At 40.5% G+C, this 18,008-nt stretch overlaps 4 protein-coding genes across 5 annotated transcripts; 2 read left to right on the top strand and 2 right to left on the bottom strand.

Moving 5' to 3' along the window:
• The first annotated feature begins 139 nt into the window (after positions 1-139).
• LOC108608969 (arrestin domain-containing protein 5) lies at positions 140-2,609 on the top strand. The gene is made up of 3 exons (XM_018000626.2): positions 140-329; positions 998-2,011; positions 2,087-2,609. The coding sequence occupies exons 1-3, from the start codon at positions 215-217 to the stop codon at positions 2,350-2,352; spliced, it is 1,395 nt and encodes a 464-aa protein (XP_017856115.1). The 5' UTR covers positions 140-214; the 3' UTR covers positions 2,353-2,609.
• A 414-nt stretch (positions 2,610-3,023) lies between these two features.
• LOC108608974 (arrestin domain-containing protein 3) lies at positions 3,024-5,624 on the top strand. Of its 2 annotated transcripts, XM_089468473.1 has the most exons (5): positions 3,024-3,124; positions 3,193-3,335; positions 4,234-4,583; positions 4,645-5,200; positions 5,260-5,624. In XM_089468473.1, exons 2-5 carry the CDS (start codon positions 3,224-3,226, stop codon positions 5,436-5,438), a joined length of 1,197 nt encoding a protein of 398 aa, XP_089324599.1. In that variant the 5' UTR covers positions 3,024-3,124; positions 3,193-3,223; the 3' UTR covers positions 5,439-5,624. The 2 variants fall into 2 exon arrangements, with proteins under 2 accessions (XP_089324599.1, XP_089324610.1); XM_089468484.1 differs by having other exon boundaries at positions 3,032-3,335; positions 4,254-4,583.
• A 5,315-nt stretch (positions 5,625-10,939) lies between these two features.
• Positions 10,940-13,347, bottom strand: LOC108609309 (arrestin domain-containing protein 17). Its single transcript, XM_018001070.2, has 3 exons — positions 13,097-13,347; positions 11,159-12,148; positions 10,940-11,083 (listed from the first exon to the last, which is right to left on the bottom strand). Exons 1-3 carry the CDS (start codon positions 13,206-13,208, stop codon positions 10,941-10,943), a joined length of 1,245 nt encoding a protein of 414 aa, XP_017856559.1. The 5' UTR covers positions 13,209-13,347; the 3' UTR covers position 10,940.
• Positions 13,348-13,742: 395 nt separating this feature from the next.
• Positions 13,743-16,235, bottom strand: LOC149270688 (uncharacterized). Its single transcript, XM_089468634.1, has 3 exons — positions 16,155-16,235; positions 15,199-15,841; positions 13,743-15,114 (listed from the first exon to the last, which is right to left on the bottom strand). The coding sequence occupies exons 1-3, from the start codon at positions 16,182-16,184 to the stop codon at positions 14,789-14,791; spliced, it is 999 nt and encodes a 332-aa protein (XP_089324760.1). The 5' UTR covers positions 16,185-16,235; the 3' UTR covers positions 13,743-14,788.
• Positions 16,236-18,008: the final 1,773 nt, after the last annotated feature.

Raw genomic sequence — 18,008 nt, 5'->3', positions numbered from 1 at the left:
AGACTCTCTCTGAGACTGAGGCATCCACGTTTGGGATTATATGTCTATATATAAATATATCACTAAAAGTTTTTTTTTTTTTTTTTGTTAGATAAGATAGCACTTGGCAGTTATTATATCATGTTAGAAGCCCCCAAAAAAAGCTTAATCAGTTAACATTTAGCAGCGAGCGAGTTCGGAGCGCTCTTGGCCAGAAAGTACTCAAACAACAGCAATGTCCAATAATTGCCAGATAACCTTCGATCAGAATGAGCATGGAACATATTTTACCGGACAAGTGGTTACCGGGAAGGTGATCATCAATTTGAATAAGACCAAGAAACTTCGAGGTATGTCGAACAATTTGTAGCCCGCAGCACTCCAATCCTAAAGTCTTTCTTTTTTTAATTTTTTACTACACAAATTACTTAGTATATAGAGTTTATTTAATTTTAATTTTTTTTTTTTTTTTTGCACTCTTATCTAATCTGTGTTTGTATTTATTTTACTTGTTTCTTTTATTCTTTGTTTTCGTTTTGCCTTTTTGTCCCATTATATTCATAATTTACTGATAAACCGCAGAGAGTTAATCGATTTGCAAAAGAAAGCGAAAGAAATGTTTGTATTATTCAATAAATGCTCAGGGGGATCTACCTGGTGATAAGGTGTAGGTGTGCATCGGGAAATGCCAAGACTTACTAGTCATTTGAATGGCTCCTCAGAGATTTTTATGGATAGCATTTAAAAACCATTTATTTAATAATTAACTTATTGATTATATTATTTTAATAAAAATAATCTACAGACCTAAAAAATATTTTACTTCTCATGAAATCTGCTTTGTTTATTTCGTTAATCAAACTGAAAAAACTGTTTTTTTTTTTTTTTTTCTGCGCAATGAATTATTAACTTTAATAATATTTTACTATTTGATTGCTTAGATTTGATCTTATTTTCTTAGTTAGTGCTGAACTTTCAGTGTAGGCAATAATTACATAATTGCCATTGATTCTTCTAGGAATTAAACTACAAATCAGCGGCTATGCTCAGGCTCAGTGGCGTCGCAAGCATGGGCGTGTCGTGCCCACAAACCAGTACCGTCCGGGACGCAATCGGTATTTTATGGGTCGAGAGGATTACATAGCCTCGACCACATATCTGATGGGCTCGGAGCAGGCGCCGACGACCACCATTGAAGCTGGCAGCTATACGTACACCTTTGCTTGCCCCATACCCAGCCATTGCCCATCCTCGTTTGAGGGTCTCTATGGACACATACGTTACTTGGCCAAGGTGATGTTCATACGGCCCGGCGCCTCCAATCGCACCACCAACGTGGGCTTCACCGTGCTCAAGCTGCTCGACCTGAACCAGGAGAATAAAATGCTGCGCGAGCCGGCTAGCAGTGAGAGCATAGAATACTTTTGCCTCATGCAAACCAAGCCCGTCCACATAAAGGTGACGCTGCAGCAGCAGGGATATGTGCCCGGCCAGTTTATGCTGGTCCATGCGGATGTACGCAACGATTCCAGCAGCGACTGCAGGAAACTCATGATCATGCTCTATCTGCACGCCAAGTACACATCCGACGTGCCCTCCATGCAAATCGTCTCCGAGAAGATTCTGCTGGCCAAGCGCGAGAGTGGAGGCGTGCTCCACCACTGCCAGAAGTCGTATACTGAAACGCTGCGGATACCGGCCACAGCGCCCACCTGCGAGCACCTCAGCAAGGTGGTTCGCGTCTCGTACGAGGTGCGCATCGTGGCAGTGATGAACTGGATGATGGCCAATCCAAAAGTCATCATACCCATCACCATTGGCAATGTGCCGCTGGTGACGGCGGGGCCGCCCACTACATATGGCATTGCGGCCGTGCCACGGGACTTGCCCTGTACCTCGGCCAGGGCCATGGAACTGGCGGCAGGTGTCAATAATCCCAGCTACGAGCTTACTGAGGAGCTAGAGGACTATGAACTGCCCGAGGATGGGGACGATGAGTTCGAGATCGGAGATGATCTAGCACCCGAACTGCGTATGTCAACTAAATTCTCTATTTCTATTAATAAAATCTCTTTAATCTCAATATCTACCCGTTATATTTTTACAGCCCCACCCACCTACGAGCAAGCCATGTTCATGACCGCCGATATTGCCGATACGGATGTCAATACGGTTAGTGAGGCGACTCGGTTCACGCCGCGCTATCCCGTCTTCGATGTGGATACATTCCAGAGTCCCCCACCAAATCCGCCGCAGAAAAGACGCCGTCGCCGACGCCATAGAGGCGAACAACGTGCGGATAAAAAGCAGTTGGCGCAGGACCAGTCGAGCGTTGATGAAAAACAATTCGTGGAATCGCCCGTGCAGATTTAGGAGCTTATCAAATGCAATATCTAATCACGACAGTATTTATGTATGTAGATGCTAATCAGCGTATTATTGTTTTATTGCCCAGCTCAGATTGTTTGCGAAGCATCCCACGCTGTTTGATAAATAAACAAAAACAATATGAAGTTCAGAAAGCTGAAGTCATTCAGAAGGAGAGGTCTTATCTACTAACAAATATCCATTCTAAATTATACATATTAATAGAAATATTTAAAATAAAAAGGCTTTAAATGTTTAATATATGAAGTTCGTATATTCATTACATTTATTAGCCGAGAGCAACGTCAGTTTTTACATACATACATACAGACATACATACATACATACATCTGTCTCTCTTTAGTTATCACACAGCTGTTATCCAAATATGTATAACATCCTCTGTTTGTGTTTACATCAGCCTGTTCGTCGAAGCTAAATGATGGCAACAACAAAACACATAGAAAAGCTGTGCCAAAGTTGACGCGAGCAGCACCAAAGCTTTTCAGTAAATTCTCTCTCTTTCTCTTTCTGCCGCTCGCTAACAGTTGCGATTCCACCAGCTTTGAGAGACTCGCTCATGAGCTGTTGTTTTCGTTTTTGTTTTGGTTCGCTCACTCGTTGATGATGTCACACTGCTTCAACTCTCAGCGGCTCTCAGAAATTTTATTTTCATCGCATTTTGTATTGAGGCATTTTATTTGTGTTTTGACTGTTCGTTACTGCGGTCCATTTTTCAGCGTTTTTGTGTCGCGTGCTTTTGGTCCATTTATACTTGGTATTCCAGTGACTTTGGATATGTTTCGTAAAACATGTAATTTATCTAATTAAGTGTAAATTCAACAGAGTGCCACACAAATAAAATTGGATTTTCGATATGCCTTCAAATTGTGTTTTCGAATTCGATCGACCCAATCCGGTTTACTACAGCGGCGAGACAATCAATGGGCGCATCAATTTTACAACGACGAGCAACAAGTCTGTTAATGGTAAAGTATTGAGAATGTCTCTTATTTGCTCACTGCTTATTGTAAATGAGATCTTGAACTTCTGTTAGCCAATCAAATGAACTACTAACCATCCACTTAACTTACTAAGACTTTAAGATAATGAATGAGCAGATATTAATAACAATTGAAACTACCCTATACTATCTCTACTGTGATATTTGCACTTGATAAGATTTCCTTTACAATTATTGACTCATATTATACTTATGTATACTATTGTGAATGCTCAGACTTCAATGACAATCAATTGAAATTTCGATATTATGAAAGAAAAACGAGCAATTTTTTTTTATTTTATTTTTTTTTTTTTATTTGAAATTCATTAGCATCATTTGGGCGTGCTTCGTTTGTTTTATTATATGGAGAGCTCCCTGGATTATTATACAGTTATTTCGCTGTCACATAAGATATTTGTATATATATTTCACCAAAACAATAAATAAAGAAGAAGAGGAGTAAACAATAATATTCATATAAAACGAAACGAGTTTCAAAAATATACTCATCATATACTGCCTTTTACAGTGTGCTCTAATTGCAAAGAAAATAAAGAGCTGTATACAATTTTAATATAAACTATTTATATTAAATATCATTATTAGTAATGTATTTTAGAAAATGATTTATACTACAAAAAAAAAAATAAATAAATAAATAAATAAATAAATAAAAATTGTGATATCTTATAATAATTAATAAATGTAAATGGAAATAATAAGTGTATAGAACGTCGCCATACCACTGTGCGAGTCACGCAAACAAACTCAGCCGGCAGAATGACAGCACAAAGCGTAAATTGTGAAATATCGAAGCTCAGCAATTTCTTGCACAACTCACTCATGTTTAACGGTTGTAATTTCTGCTCTTATCTCTGCAGCTGTTTACATCTTGTTCCAGGGAGCGGCGAAGGTGCGCTGGGAGGAGCATCGCACTCGAACTGTTAACGGTAAAACACAGTCATATACGGAGTACTTTCGTGGCGATGAACAATATTTGCACACTCGGACCGATGTGTTTGGCGAGGGCGAATTGCCAGCTGGCACGCACACCTATACCTTCTGCATACCCCTTCCACTGGAGTGTCCTACGTCGTGCGTAGAGAAGTATGGCAAGATCGCCTACGAAGTATCACTCGTGGTCGATCGCTCCTGGCGTTTCAACAACGAGTTCAAGCAGCCCCTGACCGTGCTGCAGACCTACAATCTGAACATGTATCCCGAAATGCTAGTGAGTACCCTAGGTCTTTAGTTGAGCAATTATCTTATTGATTTATATTTAACCTTTTCAGGTGCCACTCAAGAGCGAAGACATCAAGTACTTTTGCTGCTGGCCCTGTTCCTCGGGCCCCGTCATCTCAACCCTCACTATACCCTTTGGCGGCTATGCGCCAGGTCAGCGCATACACTATGTCCTGCATATAGATAATCAGTCACATGGCTACGATTTGGAAGGCATCGAAGTATCCTTGATTCAGATCTATGAATTCAGGGCTAGTACGCCCACTCATAAATCAAGAACACATAAAAACACTCTCAGCTCGGAGTATCAGGCGGAGCGTGTGCGGCGTTTGTCCAAGCGCTTAATTAATGCCAGTCTCGTAATACCTCCTGTTCCGCCCTCTTCCCGGAATCAGCGCATCATCGACGTATCCTATAAGATTAAAATGGCCATTAAAACGGGAGACTGTCACACAGACTCGGAAATCGAGACGCCCATTATAATTGGCACTATGCCCCTGGCTCAGAGTGCCGAAAACCCCAGCAATGTTGCCACATGGATACCCCAGACGCCAGACACGCCCGCAGGTGCTGCCGCCGATCTGCCACCAAGCTACGACACTTGCAGTAAGTATTTCTTCTATTAACTAGCTTCGGTTTCTAATAGCTTCCTCATTCCTTTGCAGAGCCGCCCTCATTCGAGCAGGCCACGAATATAACAGATAAATTTGTGGATACGGATGTGAATGAGCACAATCGCACCGATGACTTTATACCCCGCTATCCCATGTACACCGACTTCGCAATGCCCTCGGCTACACCTGCGAATGCATTGCAACTACCCACTGCACCTGCCAGAGAGTAAATCAACCAAGGGTTTATTAATTATAAAATACTCCTTAAGGATATTTGGATACCTGTACTTCATTCAATGCAAAGCCTCAGATTTATTGTAAATATCAGTTATACATATATGTATACAGCTATAAATAATTTATACCAAAGAATTATTATTATTTGCATAAAAATATATATGTGGCTTTACGTCTTACTTATCACACGGCTGCTAACCAAATTCTCGTTGCTTAAACCACCAACAAAATGTATAGAAAAGTGGTGACGCCAGCAGTGGTGCCAATTTAGCCTAGTTCAGGCTAGATATATTTCAGAGGGCCATTTGAAAATAAGTTCATTGAACTATAGCGCGAACTATAGAACAGAAGAATATACCGGCATCCAATAATTATAAATAATATAATAAGAATAATATATAATTAGCATTAAAAATAAACTATTTAGACTATTAGCATGTAATTAATTAATTCGGATTTTAATATGCGCGTCTGTTTGCCTATATATCTTATCGGGTCTGACTGGATATCTCTATATCTGTCTCCCTAACAAAAGCAAATGATGAAGGAGAGCTGTAGAATATCATTTAAAATGTCAATATGTATGCAAAAGCATTCATCTGCTATTTATATTTGAGTAAAACGAAACTAGAGTGCTCGAAGCGGTAGAGAATGTTCCCATGGAACACATATACAATGATGATTCAGATAAGCATTAAAGACTTAGAGAATATACTTGGAGGAAATACTTTGGGAGAATAACTTGGCGGAAAGTACTAAAGGAAATATTTAAAAGAATTGCTTAGACAAAATACTTAAATGAAATACTTTTAGGAAATACTTGGATCACATTCTTGAAAGAAAGGAGTACTAGCCTACTTAATACTTTCTTCGGTTATTTTGCTTTTTAGCGATCACTCACACCTAATGCTGTGGTCCCAAAAGTGTAGATTTCGCTTTTGTTTTAGCGCGTTCAATCATCGATGACGTGAATGATGACTGCCATTTCAGCGGGAAAACTATCTTTTTAAAAAATCGGTTGTTATTTTTAAAATTTTGTAAATCAAAAGCTAGCTAAAAAAAAGCCAGCAAGTATACGAAAAGATTTTTATGTATATATGCATATTATGTATGCTGCGGTCCTAAAATCAGGATTCACATTTCCTGGGATTGCTTCCCAACGATCGACACATCAAGTACTTTTGCTGCTGGCCCTGTTCCTCGCGCCCCGTCATCTCAACTCTCACTATACCCTTTGGCGGCAATGGGTCAGCATTTAAACTATGTCCTGCATATAGATTGTAGTATGTTGTATGTATATGCTCACAGTATTGTAGTGCATACAATATATGAAGTTGACATATGCCCAAAATATAAGTAAGAGTATCATGCTCACAACATAGCAACACTTTGTTGCTTTATATATTTTTATATTATAACAGCTATACATAAGCGCCGTAATATGATCGGTCACTTATGTATAGACTGAACTGCAGCGTGGGATCTGCAACGTAAGCATTGTTACGTTCTCGTCCACGCCGCAGCTTAAACGCTAAATGTATATGCCTTCTGCATATGCATACAAACATATATACACACACATACAGCATGCTATATACTCCCATTCTGCCGCTGCTATAAGCGACAGAATTCTTATGTAAAACTTATGTATTTTAGGCTAAGACTTTATTTCAATAAAATATGGAGGGCATTCGCTGTCCGCAAGCCAAGCAAATAGGTTTGAATGATTTCTTTTATTTCAAGATAATCAGTCACGTGGCTACGACTTGGAAGGCATCGAAGTAGCCTTGATTCAGTTGAAGGTATTCACAGTTACCACACCCCATCAGAAATCTAGAAGTTCTACAAGTACTTACTGCTCGACGTACCAGGCGGAGTGTGTGCAACGTGTGTCCAAGCGCATAATTAATGGTAGCCTCATAATACCATCTGTTCCGCCTTCTTTCCGGAATCAGCATGTCATCAGCGTGTCCTACCATATCAGAATGGCTATTAAAACAGGACGATTTCACACACACTCGGTAATCGATCTAGATCATGATTGGCACTGTCTCCCTGGCTAAGAGAGACGAAAAACCCAAAAATGGCGGAACGCCCGCAGGTGTTGCCGGCGCTTCACCATCAAACTACGGCATGTGCAGTAAGTATTTGGTATATAAACTAGCTTCGGCTTCTAATGCATCCATCCCTCACAAATTTGGACCTCCTCAGCCCAGGGCTTCGCCTGGGATTGCATTGGTAGTGCCCACAGCACCTAGTGCAAATAAATAAATCAAGGACTTATTCAAGGCGGGTATTTTAATTACAAAATGCCTCTTCAGGAAAATACATATGTTGTACGTTCTGTACTTGATACATGTACTCAATGATTCAGGCGTATTATGAATATCATTTATGTACATACATATACCAGCACACATATTATATATGATTCTTGCCAGTAAATACTTGTATAGATAATACATTTCATCTTAGATTGCTAAGTCTCTGCATGATTTCTGAATTAGTTTTCAGCTTGCAGGCGAATCAAGTCAAATTAACATTGAATTTTATTTTTATTATATATATTAAAATTTAAATATATCTGAATGTACTTTACTGTGATGGTGCTTAGTTATGTATTGATCTCATGCATATTTTCAACTCTTTAATCTAGTGCGCCTATTGCTGAGTTTGTAAGACTCAGCATTGGTCTACTACATATTCTTATCTTATCGCTGAGTTTGTACGACTCCGCGTTGATCTATTGAATATTCTTATGCTATCGCTGAGTTTGTAAGGCTCAGCACTCGTCTCTTACATATTTATTATTGTCGCTGACGGTCAGGGTCATAGTTTATCTGTCTATTTAGACAGTCCACCCATGTCAATTTTTATGCAAGCTCATTGTTGAGTGCGTAGAGGGTTCTCATATTTCTGTTTTCATATTTCTATTTTCATGCATGCTCATAAACAATATCCTTTATTATTTTTAGTTGAGAAGAATTGGTACATTTTCAATAAATAATGCTTAATTTTTTTTATTGAAAGAGCGGAATATTTTTAATAATCAAATTTAATAAATTAATTTTAAATTAACAATAATTGCAGTAAAAATAAAAAAAAAAAAACAAATATACAATTATTACCTTTATTTTTTATTATTATTGAAAAAGTGATATATTTTAATCACTATCACTATTTTTTTTTTTTTTTTTTTTTTTGTTGGGCTGAGGTAGGAAAAAATGCTTTTGCACCGTCAGTCATGTCGTCACTTTGACCGGTGTGTCGGACTGCATAACTGCTTACCGACTAAAAAATCCTCCTCTTCTGGGGCTCAAATCCACCTTGGAACCAGGAGATATCCCACATTAACCTTCAAGGTGGAACCCCATTGTGTGCTCTAAATGAGCGTTGCCCTCTGTGTGCCTGCGTCCAGGTCATACTTCTTCCGCCGCAGAACCTTTTCGGCGAAGTCATAGACTTTTTTCCAAGCGTCTATGCTGTTGCACATTTGCTGTACTAACGTCTCTACTTTGACTTCACCTACTGTTTCTGCCAGGTCGATTCTTTCTTCCGACCATCTTTTGCAATTGAAGAAGGTGTGTTCTGCATCGTCCATTGCATTTTCGCAGTAAATGCAGCTGGATTCGGCAGTTTTCCCCATTTTATTTAGGTACTTTCGAAAGTATCCATGTCCGGAGAGTAGTTGTGTCAAATAGAAAGACGTTTCACCGTGCTTTCTATTTATCCACTGCTCCAGATCGGGGATTATTTTAGCGGTCCATCTTCCATACCTTTCGCATGACCATCTCGCCTTCCACGAGACTATGGTTTGCTGTCGTATGCTCTTTGCCGCATGTTCTGAGTATTCTCCTCTTTGCCGAAGATTCCATATTTTTTTGCGCTCTTGGGCAAGCAAGTCAACCGGTATGACTGCTGCTATCACAGTCACGGCCGCCCCGGAGACTGTGCGGTACGCCGATGTTATCCTTAAGGCTGCTCTTCGTTGCACAGCTAGCATCGGTTTTCGCCTTACATTTGCCTCTAAGGTATCCGCCCATACTTCACTGCCATATAGTAGTATTGCATTTGTCGCTTCCATGAGGAGTCTCCGTTTTCCTGCCGTCGGGCCGTCAACGTTTGCCATCAGTCTACTCAGAGACCCCGTTGCTGTCGCTGTTTTCCGCGTGGCATACTTCAGCTGTTCCCAGAAGGTAAGTTTACTGTCCAGCCTAACGCCTAGATAGTTCACTGTCCTCTGCGTCCTTATCAGGTTTCCGCTTACTCGCATCTCTATTTCGGTTGGGATCTGCTTCCCCGTGAACAGAAGTAGCTCTGTTTTATGGGTGGCAAGCTCCAATCCTCGAGAGCTGAGCCATGTCTGTGTGCGGATCATGACTTGGGTAAGTCTCTTTTGGGCCTCTATGGTGTTTCTGGCAGTAATGACGGCTGCGATATCATCGGCATAACCAATAAGGAAGGTGTCTTCAGGCATTTCCAGTCTTAGGATGTCGTCGTAGCTGATATTCCACAGGTCTGGTCCCAGGATTGACCCCTGTGCAGCTCCTCCAGTCACTCTGTATCGTTTTGTTCCAGCTTGCGTGGAGTACAGGAGTATTCGATCCTGCAAATAGCTCCTGATCATATTCATGAGGTACTCCGGTATCTGGAAGCGGTGTTCCAAGGAAGTAAGCATATCGGTCCACCTTACACTATTAAAGGCGTTTTTAACGTCCAGCGTTGCTAGCAGAACAACTGGGCGCGAGTATGCATTTCCTCTTTGCGTAGCTCTGGCTGCCTGAACCACTTCATCGATAGCTCCCATTGTGGATTTTCCAGCTCTGAACCCATGTTGCCTGGGGCTAAGTCCTCCAGCAGCCTCTACTGCTGCGAGTAGTCTAGGTCTTATGAGCTTTTCTAAAAGCTTCCCAGCTGTGTTTAACATACACAATGGGCGATAAGCCGAGGGTGTGTTGGGATCGCCTTTGCCTTTGCTAATGAGCACCAGTCTCTGTTCTTTCCATGCTTCTGGGAATATCCTTTCTTTTAGACATGCGTTATACATCCTAAGTAGAAAAGTGGGACGTCCTGATGCTATCACCTTCAGTATCTCTGCCGGTATATTATCTGGTCCCGGCGCTTTCTTGTTCTTCAGGGAGAGAGCTGCAATGTTGAGTTCTTCCTCGGTGAAATCTGGGACTGAACCATCGAGCTCTACGGGTGCTCGCTCATGCGCCTCGTGGATGTGTGCTGGAAATAGTGTTTCCACTATGTGATCCATCGTGTTATCATCCACGTTTGGCACTGCTCCGTAGTTTCTCAGCTTTTTCATGACTATCTTGTAGCCAAGTCCCCAAGGGTCTTTATTTATATCTTTGCAGAGCTCTTTCCACTTGTCATGCTTACTATTTAGTGATATAAATTACATAATATTAAATAAATTATTTAATAAGTTAAAAATAAAAATATTTAATTTAATTTAATAATATTATATAGTTATATTTTCTGTAGATCTAGAGATTTTTTTCCGCTTCAGCATGATCCATTTCGTAGTAGAGATAACGGGGTCTAAAATCCATCTGTTCCCCGGACATGGCGTGCTTATCCTTGTTCAGATTGGTGGCTATCATGAACTCGGCCTCACGAAAATGAGAAGCTATATAATAATTAATAGATTAATAGTTATGCTACAATATATATGTATGTTTGTTTTATGTAAATCGGAACTTACGCAACGAGCTCATGGAGGCGCTCAGCTGAGGAGCAGCCATGGAGAAGTTGTTTGCCTCCGGGGTTCGACTCGGCGCACTGGCGATGCCCACTGGCTGGGAAAAGGCCAACTCCTGTTTTGGGCTGGGCGCCTGATATATGATGATGGGCATTCGAGCTGAGATATAACGTTGGGGATTCTTGGTCTGCACTAGAACCTCCAGCTCGTAGCCAAAGTGAAGGCAGTCGCAAACTTTCGCCCCCATCGTGGGGGGCATCTGTGGCACTTGGAGCGTGTGCAGGTGCTGGAAGTTGAGCAGCTCGTTGCGCGGACACGTGACTAACTGATGACTGCTGCTGATCAGGGGGCGACGATCCACTTGCTGGGCCTTGCGCTTGGGCCTATCCTGCTGGCTGCCTAGATAGGTGGTCACCTGGTTCAGCTTGTAGGTGATCTGCTGCAGAGGCAGCTGCTGGCCATTGTGCAACTGCACGTGCACCGAGATGCCCATGCCGGGCTCGTAGCTCGACCGGGGCACATTGAGCTGCAGCTGCAGGGCACGGTGCCAGAACTTCAATGCCGGCCGCAGCTCGACGGCGCTCACCTCGCAGGGCTGCTCGCCCAGCTGCTGCAGCTGTTGCGCCTCTTGACTCGGGTCACGCCCAATCAGCTCCAGATGCCGCACGTAGGCCGGTTCCGTTGGCTGCTCCCCGCCCCGCTGCACGTGCAGCTGCAGCGTGTAGCGTATTTGGCCATGCGCCCCCTCGAAGCTGCTGGGGCAACCCTCGGGCAGCTGCACACTGAAGTCGTAGCGATAGGCGCCTGCAGCCATCAGCTGCGGCAGCGCCGCCTCCGAGCCCACAAAGTAGTCCACCTTGGCAAAGTAGTCGACACGCTGGCCAAAGTGAAGGTACGGCCTGACTTCTGGCTCACTGCCGGGCTTAGCCTTCTTTGATTTCTTGGGCGTGTCCCATGACGTTGATGCATAGCCATTCGACTCCAGAAAAATGGCTGAAAGTAATGAGGACAAAGTTTAGTATTTTTATGAGTTTATTCACTATTCATCAGATTTGTATATGATCTAAAACTAAAAAGTTAATCTAAAACATAATAATGTATTATATTGCTTATCAGATTTTTATACTCAAAACCTTCAGGATCTAAAACTATAACTGGTTGATCTAAAAACAGAAAAACATTGATTTGTTATTTATCTAGCAAGAGTGTTTGAACACTTTATGTAAGATGGTAGCTCGAATAAACAAGAAATATTGTATAATTAAAAAGAATAAAGAATACTTAATTCAATACACAATTTTTTGTATGTCGGCCGACCCATGAAACTCTTAAGGTTAAGACTTTCCAGAAATATGAGAATTATTCGTTCGACGTTCTAGTAAGATTGAGGAAAAATGACCTGAACTATGTCCGGTAAATCAGCGAAACACGTTCGAGGATTACTCTCGTCTTACCTTGACCTATATACGCACTTAGAACAGCTGAACACAGCTTTAGCTAAGCTCTCATACTACAATATGAGATGCCTCAGAGAGCTGGGAATTTGCCAAGCCAATGTACTTTTCAACATTTTGTTTTTTTTTTGTTTTTTTTTTGTTTGGACATACAAAAATATTTCGAACTTATCACTTTTTAGCGCTTTATCAGCAGCTGCTTTAATTGATTATATATATTTACATTTTGCACTTTTTGCCATGTCTATAAGCTAGGGAATTGTAAATATGGGTAGCTATAATATATAGATATCTTTCGAATAATATATAGATATTTGTATATATTTATAGTTTATAATCTCCAGCTGCAATATGCCCATCTTCACTTTACTTCACTTCACTTCACTTCACATTATGCATTTCCTTATCTATTGATTACTTGTGATGAGTTTGATTAGATCTATACATGAATCATCATGCCCTGTCGCTGGCTTTGACCGTGACTCACCTTTGATTAGGGCACGCTCCGTCAGAGTTAGGTAAATGTGACCATTTACCGTCTCGCCGGCATGGTAGACCCCACTGGGCCTCTCCAATTGGATGTCGCAGATTTGGCTCATTTTCGGAACTCAGCACCGTTCGACTCGCGCGCGTTGTCTGCCGTTTTGTTGACAATAGCTCGTCCTATTAAACGGGCCTTATCGGTGTTGGCCATGTCGACTGTTCGGTTATTTAGTGTGTTTATCTAATCGCAATTCATCGCGACCCTGCTGCGGGTGCAAGCGCCGAGCATTTACTTGTCGTAAACAATTGGCGAATTTAATTAAATAACTGTCTCAGGTGCCAAGCGTTGCATACGTATAGGCAAATTCAAATGGACTCATAAATAAACTATAGATATGAATATATTTATATATGTATATGTGAAAGTCCACTAGAAAATCCATCGACAAAAATCAAAGACAACTTTCAGAAAATAAATATAATTTTGGATAAATAATTTTGCTGAACCAACGCGCATATATCATATAAATATTAATTAACTAAAGTAATTTTACTAAAAAAAATAAAAAAAATAAAAAAATTAAAAAAAATAAAAAAATTTAAATCGGGACCTCAGTGGGAAAGTACAAAATTTACTTCTTAATTATATTTCTCTATCTAGAACCCAAATATTTTTTAAATTACTTACATAATATTCAAGTAATTAAGTAATATGATTTAAATAACAATATTTCAAGCTAATCCAAATGACTGAGGCTATGGGGGTATCAATGAAAACGCAGACAAAACTGAAAGAATTGCTCATTATATATCTATATATTCTCTAGACCTATCCCAGCATATTTTACTGCAGCCAGATCTTAAGAGGCTGCAATTGAGCGTCGATGAAGATGAAGACAGGAATCATACTATTCAAATTTTAACAAAAATGTGTCATCACTATTTTCATTATACTCATCTCGATGGGAAGTATAATAATATCAGTCAAATTTGATTATTTGATTATTTGATTCACGTCAGCCTCAGAACTCTGTGGCCCCACTTTTATACCTAAATTTATATATAGCAATATTCTGGAGCATTTTACATAGTTTTATCGATCAGGAGCATCATTAATTGTTTTTAAATCATTATCAATAAATTGTTGCTGATAATTTATTCATTATTATAATTGTTGTCATTGTTATTATTACCAAAAAGCATTGTTAATATAATTATTACTTGTATTAGAATTTATAAATTAAAATAAATTCGTAAAACAGCTAAGAATTAAGAACTTGTCTTTGTATACGTATTTATTGTCCACTTATGAACGCACAAGTCTTATTTCGAATATATTAGATATAGCTACATTTAGATCTAGATACATGCATACACATACATACATGTTTATTTATACATAATAGTCTAATTGAATTAAAAGGTGCATGTAAGCAATAGAATATTTTGTAAATTTCGTTCTGGCACTCAATAAGTTCGATTTAATGAAATTTCAATTTTGGATGGCAGTAAAGTATAGTTAATATATATGTATATATGACACATACATATTATATATAATATATGAGCTATGAGAGCTTCCAATAAGACGGATTATGATACACTCGCAAATATAATTAGATTACTTAGCTCTAAACACTTATGTCTAGTACAATCTTACGTATTATGCCCCCAATGGGCTTTAAGACACTTGCATTTAAAATTGATGCTCGGCCTGATGCACCTGGGCCGTGGCATCCAGTCGTTGCTCCTGCTCCTGCTGCTCAGCTTCGCCCTGCTCGGACAGCGGGCCGCACAGCGAGCCGAAGGTATCTAGGCTGCGGCCCGTGTGATCCGTGTCGAGCGAGCCATAGGAGCGATAGTAATGCATGTCCAGACCGGAGTCCTCCAGGATCTGTTCATGCGCCGGCGCTGTGCCCAGCAGCGTGCTAAAGCCCGGAAATTTGGGCAGATGTATGCGCGGTTGGCTCTCCAACGTCTGCTGGCTGCCAGCCAGAGTAGCGAAGCTAAACGAAGGCGGCACTGCAATGAAAGAGAGAGAGAGAGAGACAGAGAGAGAGAGAGAGAGAGTAAGAGATAGAGAGATAGATTATCTTCTTCACTCACAGCAACTGTCATACGAGGGCGGCTCGTCGTCCTCCAGCGTCTGATGAATCTCCTCGGCAGCCGCCTCCTGTGGCGTCTCCTCCTGGACCGTGGCGGGGCGTGGCTGTACCCGCTCGATGAGGCGTTGGCGCTCCGGCGTGGGCGTGCGTCGACCCGGCTGCCGGGTGCAGGTGCTGGCCTGCAGATGCTGCAGTGGCGTCGTGCCCACCACAATGGGCACGGAGAGATCCGTGTCGTAGTGGAAGTAGCCGGTCTTCAGCTTCACCTGCAGCGTGTAGTGCAGGAAGACAATGTAGTTGGGGTTCAGCGTGGAGCGGGGCGTGTCCATGGGCACAACAATGCTCGACTCGTACATGCGCTTGGACAGGCGCAGGGTGCGATCCGTGACGATCTCCTTGCAGAGGGTCTTCGTGTAGAAATTGCGCTTGACGGGCTTGCGCGAAAGGAAGACGAAGTGCTGTTTTATGGACACCTCCAAGGCAATAATATCGTAGTGCGGCGATTGGTTGTCGATCTCCACGGTGAAGGGCACCTCCTGCAGAGGCGTAAAGCCGGAGGCGGGCAGCGCCAGGCTGGAGCTAATGGGTCCCGAAACACATGGCCAATGGCAGAGGTATTTGATGTTCTCATCCTTGACAGGCAGCTGAAGGGAGAAAGGGGGCGTTCATGAAGTTGATATAAAAGGAGGCAGGTGAGTAGGTTTAAGGGATGACAGAGATCAAGTTCGCAGAAATCATAAGGGATGGAAAGGTTATATGTTGTCTGCGAGTGAGGAATAATAGAATTAGTAAACCAAAGATTAATCTACATAGTGTCTTTTCAGTTCTCTTCTGAATGGTTGGCTAATACCAATCAAAATAGAGAGTGTATGAGTGTATGGCTTCAAATGTGATTTGTATATGACGTTTAACATGTTGAAGTCTTTAATGTAGTAGTAATTCAGAGAATATAACTACCGCCCCATGATTTATCCTTAAGCTATGCATTCATTAGATTGGATTTACTTAACAGCAGGCACCTGCAAAGTGAGACTTTTAAATTGTTAAAGCGGCAGTTGGAGTAGAGCGAGAATAATTATTTTTATTTTTAGTTTTTATTAAGCACTCGATTTTCTTTTGTTTGCACAAAGCAGCTGAGCAAATGACGAACAAAGACATTGCTAAATTGAAATGAAATGCGAGCAGTTGTACTTCGATTAGTGATTCAGCGATTCAGCAATTGTTCAGCTCTTTCTCTTATTTTATACTCAAAACCTTCAGGATCTAAAACTATAACTGGTTGATCTAAAAACAGAAAAACATTGATTTGTTATTTATCTAGCAAGAGTGTTTGAACACTTTATGTAAGATGGTAGCTCGAATAAACAAGAAATATTGTATAATTAAAAAGAATAAAGAATACTTAATTCAATACACAATTTTTTGTATGTCGGCCGACCCATGAAACTCTTAAGGTTAAGACTTTCCAGAAATATGAGAATTATTCGTTCGACGTTCTAGTAAGATTGAGGAAAAATGACCTGAACTATGTCCGGTAAATCAGCGAAACACGTTCGAGGATTACTCTCGTCTTACCTTGACCTATATACGCACTTAGAACAGCTGAACACAGCTTTAGCTAAGCTCTCATACTACAATATGAGATGCCTCAGAGAGCTGGGAATTTGCCAAGCCAATGTACTTTTCAACATTTTGTTTTTTTTTTGTTTTTTTTTGTTTGGACATACAAAAATATTTCGAACTTATCACTTTTTAGCGCTTTATCAGCAGCTGCTTTAATTGATTATATATATTTACATTTTGCACTTTTTGCCATGTCTATAAGCTAGGGAATTGTAAATATGGGTAGCTATAATATATAGATATCTTTCGAATAATATATAGATATTTGTATATATTTATAGTTTATAATCTCCAGCTGCAATATGCCCATCTTCACTTTACTTCACTTCACTTCACTTCACATTATGCATTTCCTTATCTATTGATTACTTGTGATGAGTTTGATTAGATCTATACATGAATCATCATGCCCTGTCGCTGGCTTTGACCGTGACTCACCTTTGATTAGGGCACGCTCCGTCAGAGTTAGGTAAATGTGACCATTTACCGTCTCGCCGGCATGGTAGACCCCACTGGGCCTCTCCAATTGGATGTCGCAGATTTGGCTCATTTTCGGAACTCAGCACCGTTCGACTCGCGCGCGTTGTCTGCCGTTTTGTTGACAATAGCTCGTCCTATTAAACGGGCCTTATCGGTGTTGGCCATGTCGACTGTTCGGTTATTTAGTGTGTTTATCTAATCGCAATTCATCGCGACCCTGCTGCGGGTGCAAGCGCCGAGCATTTACTTGTCGTAAACAATTGGCGAATTTAATTAAATAACTGTCTCAGGTGCCAAGCGTTGCATACGTATAGGCAAATTCAAATGGACTCATAAATAAACTATAGATATGAATATATTTATATATGTATATGTGAAAGTCCACTAGAAAATCCATCGACAAAAATCAAAGACAACTTTCAGAAAATAAATATAATTTTGGATAAATAATTTTGCTGAACCAACGCGCATATATCATATAAATATTAATTAACTAAAGTAATTTTACTAAAAAAAATAAAAAAAATAAAAAAATTAAAAAAAATAAAAAAATTTAAATCGGGACCTCAGTGGGAAAGTACAAAATTTACTTCTTAATTATATTTCTCTATCTAGAACCCAAATATTTTTTAAATTACTTACATAATATTCAAGTAATTAAGTAATATGATTTAAATAACAATATTTCAAGCTAATCCAAATGACTGA

Source organism: Drosophila arizonae, chromosome 2 (assembly GCF_054131065.1).
Source record: "Drosophila arizonae isolate 15081-1271.41 chromosome 2, UAZ_ARI_1.0, whole genome shotgun sequence".
Classification (NCBI taxonomy): domain Eukaryota; kingdom Metazoa; phylum Arthropoda; class Insecta; order Diptera; family Drosophilidae; genus Drosophila; species Drosophila arizonae.
Note: the sequence above shows the minus strand (reverse complement) of the source record. Positions and strands in the feature narration are given on the sequence as shown.

What these genes read in the sequence shown, in the direction of transcription:
- LOC108608969 (XM_018000626.2), top strand. Translation starts at nt 215, where the DNA reads ATGTCCAATAATTGCCAGATAACCTTCGATCAGAATGAGCATGGAACA. An exon ending in TAAGACCAAGAAACTTCGAG is followed by an intron (nt 330 to 997) that starts GTATGTCGAACA and finishes TGATTCTTCTAG; the next exon opens with GAATTAAACTACAAATCAGC. An exon ending in TGATCTAGCACCCGAACTGC is followed by an intron (nt 2,012 to 2,086) that starts GTATGTCAACTA and finishes ATATTTTTACAG; the next exon opens with CCCCACCCACCTACGAGCAA.
- LOC108608974 (XM_089468473.1), top strand. Translation starts at nt 3,224, where the DNA reads ATGCCTTCAAATTGTGTTTTCGAATTCGATCGACCCAATCCGGTTTAC. An exon ending in ACATGTATCCCGAAATGCTA is followed by an intron (nt 4,584 to 4,644) that starts GTGAGTACCCTA and finishes TAACCTTTTCAG; the next exon opens with GTGCCACTCAAGAGCGAAGA. An exon ending in ACCAAGCTACGACACTTGCA is followed by an intron (nt 5,201 to 5,259) that starts GTAAGTATTTCT and finishes ATTCCTTTGCAG; the next exon opens with AGCCGCCCTCATTCGAGCAG.
- LOC108609309 (XM_018001070.2), bottom strand. Translation starts at nt 13,208, where the DNA reads ATGAGCCAAATCTGCGACATCCAATTGGAGAGGCCCAGTGGGGTCTAC. An exon ending in GGAGCGTGCCCTAATCAAAG is followed by an intron (nt 12,149 to 13,096) that starts GTGAGTCACGGT and finishes CATTACTTTCAG; the next exon opens with CCATTTTTCTGGAGTCGAAT. An exon ending in CGCCTCCATGAGCTCGTTGC is followed by an intron (nt 11,084 to 11,158) that starts GTAAGTTCCGAT and finishes ATTATTATATAG; the next exon opens with CTTCTCATTTTCGTGAGGCC.
- LOC149270688 (XM_089468634.1), bottom strand. Translation starts at nt 16,184, where the DNA reads ATGCATAGCTTAAGGATAAATCATGGGGCG. An exon ending in TAAGGATAAATCATGGGGCG is followed by an intron (nt 15,842 to 16,154) that starts GTAGTTATATTC and finishes TTCTCCCTTCAG; the next exon opens with CTGCCTGTCAAGGATGAGAA. An exon ending in GCCCTCGTATGACAGTTGCT is followed by an intron (nt 15,115 to 15,198) that starts GTGAGTGAAGAA and finishes CTTTCATTGCAG; the next exon opens with TGCCGCCTTCGTTTAGCTTC.